Source organism: Oculina patagonica, chromosome 7, assembly GCF_052425735.1.
Source record: "Oculina patagonica isolate OP01 chromosome 7, crgOcupat, whole genome shotgun sequence".
NCBI lineage: Eukaryota > Metazoa > Cnidaria > Anthozoa > Scleractinia > Oculinidae > Oculina > Oculina patagonica.
Genome location: NC_135764.1, coordinates 2,786,499 through 2,799,583, shown reverse-complemented (window position 1 = coordinate 2,799,583; position 13,085 = coordinate 2,786,499). Strand labels below are relative to the sequence as shown.

The window sequence follows — 13,085 nt, the reverse complement described above, 5'->3', positions numbered from 1 at the left end:
TTGTATAAGCCCAGGGCTTATAACCGGAATTCTACGGTATATGAATTAGGGTAAAACTCAATGTTAATCTTTTTCTAAAGCTTTCACAAAAACTGTGATTTTTTAAAATTCGTAGATTTTTTTTTAGTATTTTTTCAGGGCTGCAATTGATCAGTGCACTACACAATCCCAAAATTTCATGTTCATTGAAAACTTTTAAGGTTGTTTATATTAATTTTAAAATGTAGTAAACATTGAAGTGATGTCATACTTTTGGACAATTTTGTGCTCTGGAATTCCTATTGTTTTAAGCTTAGCACAACATCAAATTCTTGTGCACTAGGCATGAATTGACCATGCTTGGTTGCCCTCCAAAAACGTTCTGAAATGTGAAAAGTTTTCAAGAAAACAACGGAAAAACTGTAACGCACCAGCTTTTCAAGTTTGGTCTTGGCTTGGATGGAAAGAAAATGCTTGTTGTCTTAAATGCTTCTTTTAAGTCACAAAAGAGAAAGTATAATTGCGGTACCTTTTAGTGAAATTAAATAAAGATTGTGTTGCAGTCACCTTCAGAAATGTGTTACTTCTACTCATTGTTTCTGCTATATTGAGAACTTTATATTTTGGAAAGAACTCGGAGGGTGGTGATTCACTTTTGTTATGTTTAACTTGACTTCTGTTCATGTGACATTTATTTCTGTAGTTAGTTCCCAGTCTCATTCGGCTCTATTGCCTAATGACATTTTAAAAGCAATGACGTCATCGCTTAAAAATCATTCAAACAACAAAAAATAGAATAGAGGCAAAGTCATTCAGTGAAATTTGACCAACACACATCTGGGGTACCAGGCTTCTATAGTTTTAAGCTGTGTTCTGTAAAATAATAATGCCCAATAGATTTCCATTTTGCATATACAATGGTTATATAAAGAATGACACTGTACGGATCAAAGAAAATTAAAGTGGATCATTTAAAAGTACATCTTTAATGGGATCAGCTGGACTTTACAAACAATGCACTGATAATTTTATTTTACTGAAAACTAAACAATAAGTTGAATCAAAATGACTGGACGGGAGAAAATGCCATAAACTATTCACACAATAATAGTAATACTACGTCCTTTGTGCACAGTAGCGATACAAACAAATATAAAATGCCCTGTTTCTCCACAAAGGCTTCTTATAAAAGCAATGATTTGCATATACAGAATAATCTAAGGAGCCTACGTCAAACAAAACACAATATATGATATCCTTTGTTTCAAAGGAGAACATAATAAACTAAGATGGATGTAAACGTTTATAGATCTGGAATAAAATTCATCGGCCTCCTGTCTGCTCTTGATACACTTCAATTACATCATCATCTTCCATTTCAAGCTAAAAAGGAAACGTAAATTGATTTATTTACAAAATTAATCCTCCATTTCTATGTTCTCTTGAACATTCCTATAGTGATCATCGGAGTGAGTAGCTTTGAAAAGAGCTGATGTTGTTGACTAACGTTTCGACAACATGAGTGGAAGTCATCTTCAGAGTCAACTGAAAAGTTGTTGTCAGTCGATAATGTTATAAGTCTGGTCCGTTGAAGCTGATTGGTCAGTTTTGCCATGATGTTATTGGCTGTAAAACTCATGTCAAGTTTGTCAACAGTAATCGGTCAGTTTAGATCCATCTACTGTTAGTCAAAAGTCGTTCTGTTTGTGGTACATTTGTCGGTTTTGTTTACTTTGTGAATAAGATGTTTGTTAGGTGCTAATAGTTGTTGATATCTGTTGATAGGCGTTTGTCCTAGGTTTTGTACCAGCTTTCCAGAGTCTGTCGGCAAAACTGACTAATCAGCTTCAACAGACCAGACAAATATCATAACTGACTGACAACAACTTTTTACTTGACTATGAAGATGAATTCTGCTAAGGTTGTTGAAATGTCAGTCACCAACAACAGTTCTTTTCAGAACTACTCTCACCTGGACGATCACACTATACAAATTTACTGATACTCCTGGGTTCAAACCATTTACTATATTTATACTCTGACACAGGTCATAGCCATGTAATCTTATTTTTAAGATGAAGATAAAACCCAAGTCACAGGTGAGGGTTCTATCAACCAAATGCAAAGGAGCGATGATGTTAAGACAACATTTTTTGAGTGTGCATAAAAAAAAAAGTTCATGAATATTGTTAATGTAATATCTATTCTATGACAAAGATACCAGTGAGAATATTAGAAAAGGCAAATTATTTGTTTATTACTTACATCTTTTGGTGTTTGGTCATCATTTATTCTTTGTCCGTCAAAGAGGAATCGAAGTGAATTAAGAGGAACACCCTACATGTTAAAAAGGTCAATACTTTAACATGGATTTATATAATAACAGTGGAGTTACCTGTGTTTTACTAACTTTGGTGTGTTGATACCAGAAATAATTATTTTACTTTGTGGCATTAGATCAAGTTAAGGTACAGGTATCTAGATGTTTTGGAAAGTTGTTGTGATTTTAAACCTGACGAAACACTGCTAAAAACTTCAAACATTTTTCAAACACAAGATTGATTCGACGGTAATGGAAATGTCGTATAGCGCATTTCTCAAAGCTCAATGTGCTTCACAATTACCTTATTATAGGAAATTAACGCTTCATGAAATTAACATGATTTTCAAAAATTTGCGTTAATTTAAGTCGCGTTAATTTTTGTTAATGTTAATTTCCGCGCTGTTAATTAAGTGAAGCGTTAATTTCCATGACCTTAATTTCCACTATTTTGGCCCCAATTTCTCGATACAGTCTAGACATCTTGACTCTTAGGAAAAGGCATAATTTCATCAGGGCGGAAATCTGCCGGATCGCTAAAACTGTGAAGAACGCTCGAGGTGGTCGGATTCCTTTGTATAATTTAAAGCAAACTAGTTGTTCCTGTTGTCTCAACAAGTTCTTTTTTCCTTTGTGTTTGTCGCGTAATTTCCTTCATTTTGAAATGTTACCCCCTCTTTCGCGTTAATTTCCTTTATTTGGAAGTAATTTTCCCTTCAATTCGCGTTGATTTAAGTCGGATTAATTAACACAAGTTACCTTAATTAACACAAGCGTTAATTTCCTATAATAAGGTAAAGTCACGAGATGGGACTGGACATCAGCATATCAGGTGCCTTTGGCAGCTGCTATCCGTCCATGTATATGATCTCACCCCACCACCCCCCAACCCATTACTTCAGACAAAGTCCAGATCACAACACCAGGAAACTACGTCCCCTACTCTTTGCGATAAGTGTGCGGGTTCTTTAATGTCCCCTGCTGACCATAACACTGAAGATGCAGGAGACAGGAACCTACAGATTATCGTCCTTATTCAAGAAGACTAGAACATCTAACCATTTGCAGATGTCATTCGGAGCATGTTCTGCTAAGTTATTTTAAGACCCTGAGTGTTGGTCCAGACTGGGAGTCAACCCTTGACCTCCCGCATGACAGTCTGAAGCTCTACCAACTGAGCTAACCGGTCGGCAGTTCAACTTCTACCTGTGGTTTAATTAATTTGGGAGTAATTTTATAAATACCACCTTCTATTTACTCTTTGTATCAATGTGTGGTTCCAGAAAGTATCCATACCCTTTCCATGGTGGGTCATTGTAAATTCTGAGGTGTTTCTGGGGGGTGGTCTTAAAGACCAAAAATGTTAAAGGAAAGTTTGAACCTAAACTGGAATTTCCAGATGGAAAGAGTTGTCAAACCAATAAACCCTCTGTGGGGGGAGTGTGGATATTTTCTGGAACATCACAATTACAAGAATAAATCACAAAAACAGTAGCTAATGATAATATCAAATGACACTGGCGATTTCAATCTGTCAAATCACGACTTTTACCTGGCGATCGCAGTAGGCCTGTTTGAGTTTTTTTAATTGTGTGGTTTTCTTGATCTTGAAATGTACTTCGGTGTTGTCCTGTGTTGCGAGAAGAGAAAATCGATGAGTAAATGCAGTTTGAAAACATCAGCAAAACTGAAAGCCGGACAAATCACAGATCAGACAAAGCACGTGCAGCATTTCCCGCCATTAACATAATACCCGCACAGAAAGTCAACAAAACAGCAGCGAAATCGAAACATTTCGAGAAAAAAACGAAAAATGTTGGCCACAAGCCGCGAAATATGCGTCACATTTCCAGGAAAAGGCAAGATTACGAAAGAGTAACTGCCTCTTTGAAGAAGGCGAAGAAAAGGGTTTGAAAATCTATGCTAACTATTTCGCTCTGGATGCGGTCTCAAGCTTTTCTTGGGTCCAAAATCTTCTATGACGCTTAAGTTCTATCGAATTAAAATTGTTTTGCGATTTACCAAAGGCATCACAAAGAACTTCTTACTGGAAAGGTTGAAATGTAAATTCCTTCTCGAGAGCATGAAATAAAGCCGCGATTTGGACGCTGAGCACGCAACGACGAAATCAATGAGCTTACCTGACCCATCACTTTCAAGTTGATGTGCTCCGACTCAGGTTTCACCTCCTAATAAGAAAATCAATTTATGCAACTCATAAGAGGTTCAAGTAGAGCAGAGAGTGAAGAAAAAGTTATATCACAACGAGGAATTTGTTTAATTACCTTGTTTTCCTCCGACATTTTGACTTTCCTTTCGAGAGTACAAGCAAAAGAGAGCCTGCAAGGTATCATGGGATACTAACTTCCGATTCGCAAAGGCTTGTGGGAAATATTTTTCTTGGTCAGCGGTTGTTATCATTAGTACATAATGGCGGACGAAGTCAGCTTTCGTGTTCTCAGCGAAGATGAAACGAAAAAACTTGACGACAATAGCAAAATTGTGTCGGATTTCAAGCAGAATAAGTTAGAGAAAGACGCTCAAAAGAACTGGGATTTATTTTATAAGAGAAACACCACAAACTTCTTCAAGGACAGGCACTGGACTACTGCAGAATTTAAAGAGTTGTTGTTTGACAGGAATGAAGTAAGTTTATTTAGCTAAACAAAGAGATTATGTCTACTCACGGATCAATGACTGAAAATTTGAAGTCTCTATAGTTTGGCCAATGTGTACCCAGAGCTGATGCCCCCCGCCCCCTCCCCCCTAGTCTCATCCCCTGTGCCCGCATTTCATTTGGTCAGCATAAACGCACCAATAAATTATGTGGACTCAGGACAAGTCTGATACTGACCAAAAGGAGTCTGGGCTCTAGTGATGAGTTTAAACACCCCCTTGAAAAGCAGTTGTTCCGGTGTGCAAGAGTAACATGGGCTATGGGTGTGAGATTGTGGTTTGACCAAAACCTGTACACACACACACTGAGCCAATTGCCTGTAGAAGTGCAGTCATGGACAGCAGCTGTTTTTCCTCATGAGGATTAATGCTAAAGCCACGGGAAAGGGTCTCGTAAAAATTCATTGACTTCTTGTCATGAAATGCTGTTTACTTCCAAAGGTAGCCCTTAAGTCTCCTTTGCAGCTGTTGTTTGGGCTCATCACACAATGCTCCCTCCCCCACCAACGGCTTCTTAAACCCAAACCGCATTCCTTTCTATAGTTAAGCAGCTTCAAATTTGCAGACTGCACTGATCAAAAGTTTTAGCTTATCGCGACCCTAGTGTGGGAAAAGTCATTGAATTTGACACGCACTGGACATCAAAATAAGGGATCAGATTTAATGAAACAAACATTAAATCCTCTGAATCCTCTTAATGTCCTCTGTCCTTGTGCCCTTGGGTTTACATCTAAAGTAAACAGCACTACAAAATTGATGATTTTTAATGAGACATGTTCACCTGACTATGCAGTAATCTAACAAATCTGTTGTATATTCCATCAAGCCAGAGTCACCAAAAGTCTTACTGGAGGCTGGATGTGGTGTGGGAAATCTTTTCTATCCACTGCTTGAGGAAATCCCAAACCTCTTTATTCATGCCTGTGATTTCTCAAAAAGAGCTGTTCAGTTTGTAAAGGTAGGTTGATTGCCTGTGGAAACTATGAGTAATGTATCTCTAAACATAGAAAAATAGAATGTGTTATGTGCTATGTATGAATAAAGATAGCTTTTACCACTAGCACTACCACTACTGCTGCCACTTGGTCTATGGGTGAAATCTTTTCCAAGATTCCTTTCTTTTAATTCCCATTACAGACTTGCCTGTGATCTTAGATTATTATTATCTTAAAATTAAAAGAATTGAGTCATAGTAGCGTACCGCTCACAGGGGTTTCATTAAGGGCCAGCCACTGGGCAAACCTTGTTCCCAGTGTCTTTCTCTCCCCGCCCCCCAGAGTGAAAAAAGAGAGGGGGTGGGGAGAGGGAGACCCTGGGAACGAGGTTGCCACAGGGCAAATTGACCAGCTGTGAACCATCCTCAGTTTTCCAAAGAGGGTCAGGCTTTGCTGATACTTTGCCTGGGTGCAAAACCCTGATGCCCACCTGCTCCAGATCTTATTGAATCCCCTGCAGTCTGATGTATCAAATTTTACCATGACTTTCTGCCAAAAGTTGCAAATTTTCCAAGGTTCACTTCTCTTTAAATTACTATAAGAGACTTGAGACAAAGAAAACAAGACTGATTATATACTTTGAAGTTTGATATATCAAAGGTGGACTGATGGAAGAGGTGGGTAGCAACATGTCAACTCAGGAGAAGAACTGGAGGAAAATGATTTTATACATTTTTTATTTGTTTTCTGTGTAGGAACATCCTGCTTTCAGTGAAGAAAAAGTGAATGCTTTTCAATGTGATTTAACAGTGGACACCTTAGAGTCACATATACCACAATGTAGTGTGGACATTGCAACTTTGGTCTTTGTCCTTTCTGCTATCCATCCTGACAAAATGGTGGCTGTTCTTCAACATATTATAAAGGTAAGCAGAGCCAGACATACATTTTTTCTTTTTTTTTTTTACGGTGGTGAGGGGTGGTGGGTGGGCTGTGGCACTCCTTTTTTCTTCCGAGCCAAATTTAGCCAAAACCAAAAATCCCAAATTTATGTTTTATTATCATAACCAATTGAAGGGCTCGGTGCAAAAACGGCGGGAGTGATTTTTGTCAAAAATGAATCTTGCCAAAACAACTCCAAAATGGCGTGCGGGTTTGTTTACATAAGTGAAACATTGTTATGGATTTATTTTCGCCGGCTTCTGTTCCGTTTCTGAGAATTAACATATGCAAAAACCTAGGATTTTCTAGTCTGCATCTTAAATAGCTTCTTTGTTTTAATAGAACAAAGGAATAGCCAAGCTTTCATTTTTGGTCACAAATGTTCCCAGAATGTGTAATGTGTATTTCTGTTCCTCCACCCCTCTCCGCCAAAAAGGTGCAATGAGTTGAATCTGAATTAAATATAAGTAGTTACTAAAAAAAATGATGGAGTTAAGTAGTTATAATGTGAGCAAAGCAAGTTACAGAATCTATATCATTGTAAAAATATAGTTAAATAAATATTTAAATATCTTGTTCATTGAATAATCAAATGGCAGCCTTGTTTCCAGGCTGTAATATAGGTGGATTAAATTAACAAATGCCCAAATCAAAGGTTACAATAAGTATACAGTATATTGATCAGTGTATAGTTTATCGATCAACAGTACATCGATCATCTTTGCAGTGATCTTTGTATGATACATGTATGTGAAATAACTATCAGTATCAACTTTTCTTTTCCATATCAGGTTCTCAAGCCAGGTGGATTATTGTTCTTCCGTGATTATGGACTGTATGACCATGCAATGTTGAGATTTAATCCTGCAAATAAACTTTCAGACAACTTTTATGTTCGACAAGATGGGACCAGAGCTTATTACTTTTCAAAAGGCGAGTTGGGCCAACTTGATTTTCTATCTTTCTTCTGACCAAAATGGGTCCTTCTTCATTCTGTTTTCCATCCATTACAGATAACATTAGTTCAAAGAGTTGTTCTCCAATAGAACAAACATATTAGCATGGAAATCACAAGCAAAATTTTATACTAATTACTCAAAGATATCCAAGATTGACATGATTATTTTAGGTAATTCTATTTATTTTAGTTAATTAAGAGCTCTATACTTAAAATTGGCAGAGCAAAAGTCTTTCACTGGCAAAATCACGGCCACATAAGAAACAACTACAATGATTTTTGAGCATTATAAATGACACTTTCATTCAAATTGAGATAAACTTGAAAAAAGTCGGCCCGACGTTTTTCAAGTTTACCAGAACCCAATCCATTTTAATCTTCTCAAATTTTGCCCATCCATGCCCCTCTTAGGCCTTTAGATAATTGTTAAGACTCTGGTATTGGAGAAAAGAAAATCAAGTTTGAGATACCAAGAAGTTTCTGATTTTTTAAAGTTATTCATTTATTATATTGTATTTTATTTCCTTTGTTTCAGATCTTGTGGAGACACTATTTCATCAAGCTGGATTTCAAACAATAGTCAATGAATATGCACACAGGAGAACTGTAAATAAAAAGGAAGGAGTTGATGTTCCAAGGATATTTGTGCAAGCTAAATTTATGAAACCAGAAAACACCTCCTAATTTTAATCTCGCCAATTCACGTCTGAACATTTGGGGAATGCGAAAAAACTTCCAGGAGAGGCCCATCAAGTAGCTTTCCATCAGAGTCAGTGGAGAAGAATCACTGAGGTCCTGTGTGCCTCCTCCTCCTTCTAACCATCATCATCATCATCATCATCATCATCATTTATTAGCCACTTTAACATTGAAATATTACAGTAGTACTAATTATGGTAAGGCGAGGAGACCTCCAAGAAACCACCAGGTTTAAATGGGAGGCCACCTCAGTTATCAATTTGTTAGAAATTAAGTTTTGGATGCGTGGCTAGGTCCATTTAGACTCAATTCAGGAACTATAAGAATAAATGATGATAATGATGATAATGACTATGACGATGCCAAGCCGATAATTAACTAAGTCGGCAGCAGTAAGTTGAAGACCTGTAGTGATTGTTGCCATGGAGACCTCATCAACAGCAGAATTCAATATCTTCGAGGAACTCATAACACTGTTTGTGCACTAAATCTCTACTCAGAGTTTTTTTTTTTCACTTTATTGTAGTACTTCCAAAAGGTATAATGTATTTTATAGCTATCTCAGTAGCCGTTGGTGTTTTTAATCAGTGTCACTGGATAGTCGCTTAGGCTGTCCCCTTTTTTTCTTTGATACAGATAACCGTCGTCCAACTGACTTCTATTTTTTGTGTTCCCCCCCCCCCCAAAAAAAAAAAAAAAATCATGGATAATGTATCTTAGAATTTACAGCCTGTGTCCCCCATTAGCTGTATAGCTAAAAACACTGACACGTAAATAAAGTTTTCATTCATTCATTCATTCTTTTATGGCTGGCAGATCACAAAGAAGCGTTGGTGGTTCGTCTTTGATTCGCTTTTCTCAGCTGAGTTTAACCACAACATCGGTCTTTTCTTCGTCAATTGCCGCCATGTTGATTTTGTACCCGAGGGGGGCCTCCCAAATGAAAGGGGTGGGGACGCACGTTGTCTCGCTTAGGGGTGTAAATTTTGGATTTCTGGCAAAATGCCAATATTTTTAGCCGTCAAGGTCTCGTTTAGAGTAACACACGATAAAATATACAAATATAAATATAAAAATTGGTATCTTTTAGGGTTCCAAGAAAGATTGAGCCATGGCCAGGTGGTCTATTTTAGAGGGTTTTTTCAAAATTTCCGATGAGCTTTCCCCCCTTTCATATGGGAGTCTCCCCCCCCCCCCCCCCCCCCCCGCGAGATTTTGTAACCACAACTCGTTGTTTCCAGCCTACGCAATGATGTTTGGGTACCTGGCCTCCTAGTTCCAGTAGATTGCCCCTAATTTTTAAGGATCTTTTTTTAATCTCACCGATCGATCCAGAATTAGAAAACGCATTCGACGGCCTTACATTAGTATTCTAGACGCAAACTTGTCTTATTTTTTAGACAAGTTTGCGTCTCTTTACGCAAGATAGTACAGTGTGACCAATGCCGTTAAAAATATTTATAAAAAACTAGCCATGGTATATTGCAATTCCTGAGTTTTGGTTGGTTTACAGCCCGTGGTTTATGAGCTCATTGTTGAAGTATATTTTAAGTCATGTTGAAATATATTAACTGTGACATTAAAATAGGTTTCGCTTTTGGAATACTTTAATAATATTATGGTTCTCTCGTGCACGCGGAAATATTTAGTCTCAAATATATATTTATCCTCATAATGTAGCTTAGGACCTAGTAGCTTTACAATTCTTTTCTGCTGCTTAAAGTAATTGGATCAAATTCATTCTAGTTTCGAAGCATTCTGTTCAGCAACTGAAGTGATTGGTACCAAACATTCTGATTTCGGGATAACGTTTAAAGATAGTTTTAGTTGAGCGAAAGTTAAACGTTCAGTTTGGGTGACAACTCACTTAAATTTTACTCTGAACTCGGCGCACGTTTTCATCTATCAAAGATACCGCTATTTCAATCTATAGTTTTTGCGAACCTCAAAGGAATGTAGCTTTTGACCAATCACAGCGCAGTATAGATTTAATGCGAGCGTACTTAATCGCCAGTTTTTTTATGTAAGTTCCAAGGGCGGATCCGGGATGTATCTTAGGAGGGGATGCACTACTAAGAAATGGTTTAAAAAGGGGGGGGGGGGGGAAAAAGGGGGGGGGGGATTTTTTTTTTCACATTTTCCCTCCCCCCCCCCATAAAAAACCGCCAAATAAATAACTATCGAACCTTTAAAAAAAAAAGAGAGCCTAAGGTGTCCCCCGCGACCTTAACTGACTGATGACGTAAAAAATTTTAAAAGCGAATACTAAGACGCAGATCATCTCAAGGAGGGATGCACACCCCCTGCAAATAGGCCTTTCTCGATTATGCTAGTAAAACTGGCATTTAATGCTACTAGAAATTCTCGCATAAAGCCAAAAAAATGCTAAAATAATGCCTGATTTCTTTAAAAAATGCCACTTGAATTCCAAAAAATGCTTTGTTTTATTTCAAACAAAACATACAAACTCTTGCATTATATGCTCATATCGACAACAGGTGATACTTAATAATTGTTTCTTTATAAAAAAAATTAAAAAATAAAAAAAAAAAAAAAAAATATTTAAAAAAAAAATAAAAACACACACACAGAAGTAACACAACACAAGTACACAAGTAACATAACGCACAAAAGTCGAAACGGACAGAAAACAATCAAATTAAGTAATCAAAATTGTGAAACTTTAGGATTATTTATTCTTCTGAGTTCTAAGTGCTGAAATCTGGATCACAGTCATGAAAAATGACAGAAAATGCTATCAATTCTTTTTTAAGAAAAAAGCGAAACAAATGCTCGTTTTCCCAAAAAATGCCGAAAAAAATGCTAGCATAATCGAGAAAGGCCTACCTGCAAAATCCCCCTAGATCCGTCCCTGAGTTCAAGAGTTACTGCTGGTAACGGCTAAGTAAAGGAGAGCGGACGGTTGGTAACGGCTTGGAAAGAAGAGTTGTCTGTCGGCAACGGTTGAGTACGAGCTAAAGAATACAAGACGTTAAAGACTGACTGAGCTAATTCCCCCAGTTGCAGCACTTTTGCCTTGCACAATCATATACCATGTTGACTACAAATATGGTACGTGTACGAGTCAGCGAAAGAACAACCAGGGAGCTCATATACAGTTGGATTTTCCCTAAGTTTTTTAGATGTTTGAACGGTGTTTGTTAGGTGTTTGTTAGATGAACTTGTCTTTGTGGAAAGATCGTAGGGGACAATTACTCCCTTTTGATATACAGTAGCTTGGAATTTATAATGCTGATTAATGATTCAAGTACATGCTTTTCTCGCGACATTGATCGAATTCTCCCTTATTGCTTCTTATTGAATACAAAAAAGTCTTAACAAAATATTCTGATTAAACAAAGCACGTTTAGAAGCTGCAATGAATGTTAATCGCCTATAAAACGAAGTCTCAAAGGACACGCCGATCATTTTGCTGTTGTTCATCGTTGTTTGATGTGAACTGAGCTGAGTCCTTCATCTTCTTCCATGTGCTCCCGCTTCTGGTAAGCCAACGTTTCGTTTTCTATTTTCTTTTTAAGAGTTGTTTCTTCGTCTAGTTTTTATAGCTTTTTTAGCTTAACGTTTTGTTTAGCTTTTGTTTCAATTTGGGCGCTTTAACGGTTAACCATTCTGCTGTGAAATGTTTCATGGCGTGATTATCGGTGACGCTATAAAGAAATCGTTGTTCAATCAGCTAGTTTAGATGTTGAAATACTCATTGAATCAGAGATAAAATTTTTCTTCGCGAGCAATCCATTTGATTAGAGTGTTTCCGTTACGAATGGCTGTTGGGTAAATGTTTACAATGCTACTACACATGATACTTTTTCGTTCGTAGTTCACTTGCTTTCAAGTGCTGCAGTGCACATTTCTCTTCCTTGAAAAGGTCGGTCTAGAATTTCCGCGTTGGAAAGAATATAGATCCTGTGTTCAATTTCTTAAAAATGTGTCTAAACAACGCCAGTCATTCCCATAACTTGAACATTTTTTTCCCGCAGGCTGAACAAGACTTTCTATTAAACAGCGAGCAAGGTGTAATGCAATTGACCTGAATTGACTGAAGTAGGCGTGCCTTCACGAAACATTCCTTTGTTCCGAGTTCACACTGGTAAATTTGCTTACAACTCCCTACAACATCTCGTTTCGTTGGATTTCGGGTAAAGGGAAAATAGTTTGCCATTGATTTGTTTAAATATAGAATTTAAAAACTAAAACGGTACTTTGGAAGTCGGTTTCTTTGAAATTCTATCATATGCACGGTTTCTACCGTTTTGAGGTTGATAAGTCAGTTACGCTACAGTAAAAACCCGCGTGTAAGACCTAGGGATTTGAGACCTTCTGGCGAATTTGCTTTTTTTCCCCACACCTGTTTTGCCCTCTGGTGGTTCTTCCGCGGGTTTTCGTTTACGGCGGTTCTTCAACAAACTAAGAAAAGATAATTATATCTTGATGTTCCAGCGAACTGTCCAAATTCTTAGAAATAAGATTTCTATCGATATCAGTGAATAATAGTAAAAAGTGCTGCTTTATGAAGTCACTACAAGGTGCCTCTATAATAGTTTTCTAGTGAACTTCT

At 37.4% G+C, this 13,085-nt stretch overlaps 2 protein-coding genes across 2 annotated transcripts; one reads left to right on the top strand and one right to left on the bottom strand.

Moving 5' to 3' along the window:
* Positions 1-946: 946 nt before the first annotated feature.
* On the bottom strand, positions 947-4,681 carry LOC144660291 (small ubiquitin-related modifier 1-like). Its single transcript, XM_078520899.1, has 5 exons — positions 4,585-4,681; positions 4,441-4,488; positions 3,852-3,929; positions 2,245-2,316; positions 947-1,362 (listed from the first exon to the last, which is right to left on the bottom strand). The coding sequence occupies exons 1-5, from the start codon at positions 4,651-4,653 to the stop codon at positions 1,303-1,305; spliced, it is 327 nt and encodes a 108-aa protein (XP_078377025.1). The 5' UTR covers positions 4,654-4,681; the 3' UTR covers positions 947-1,302.
* Positions 4,682-4,729: 48 nt separating this feature from the next.
* On the top strand, positions 4,730-9,551 carry LOC144660370 (tRNA N(3)-cytidine methyltransferase METTL6-like). Its single transcript, XM_078520974.1, has 5 exons — positions 4,730-4,945; positions 5,802-5,933; positions 6,666-6,836; positions 7,644-7,785; positions 8,346-9,551. Exons 1-5 carry the CDS (start codon positions 4,730-4,732, stop codon positions 8,492-8,494), a joined length of 810 nt encoding a protein of 269 aa, XP_078377100.1. The 3' UTR covers positions 8,495-9,551.
* Positions 9,552-13,085: the final 3,534 nt, after the last annotated feature.

What these genes read in the sequence shown, in the direction of transcription:
- LOC144660291 (XM_078520899.1), bottom strand. Translation starts at nt 4,653, where the DNA reads ATGATACCTTGCAGGCTCTCTTTTGCTTGTACTCTCGAAAGGAAAGTC. An exon ending in ACTTGAAAGTGATGGGTCAG is followed by an intron (nt 3,930 to 4,440) that starts GTAAGCTCATTG and finishes CTCGCAACACAG; the next exon opens with GACAACACCGAAGTACATTT. An exon ending in ATGACCAAACACCAAAAGAT is followed by an intron (nt 1,363 to 2,244) that starts GTAAGTAATAAA and finishes TTTCCTTTTTAG; the next exon opens with CTTGAAATGGAAGATGATGA.
- LOC144660370 (XM_078520974.1), top strand. Translation starts at nt 4,730, where the DNA reads ATGGCGGACGAAGTCAGCTTTCGTGTTCTCAGCGAAGATGAAACGAAA. An exon ending in GAGCTGTTCAGTTTGTAAAG is followed by an intron (nt 5,934 to 6,665) that starts GTAGGTTGATTG and finishes TTTTCTGTGTAG; the next exon opens with GAACATCCTGCTTTCAGTGA. An exon ending in AGCTTATTACTTTTCAAAAG is followed by an intron (nt 7,786 to 8,345) that starts GCGAGTTGGGCC and finishes CCTTTGTTTCAG; the next exon opens with ATCTTGTGGAGACACTATTT.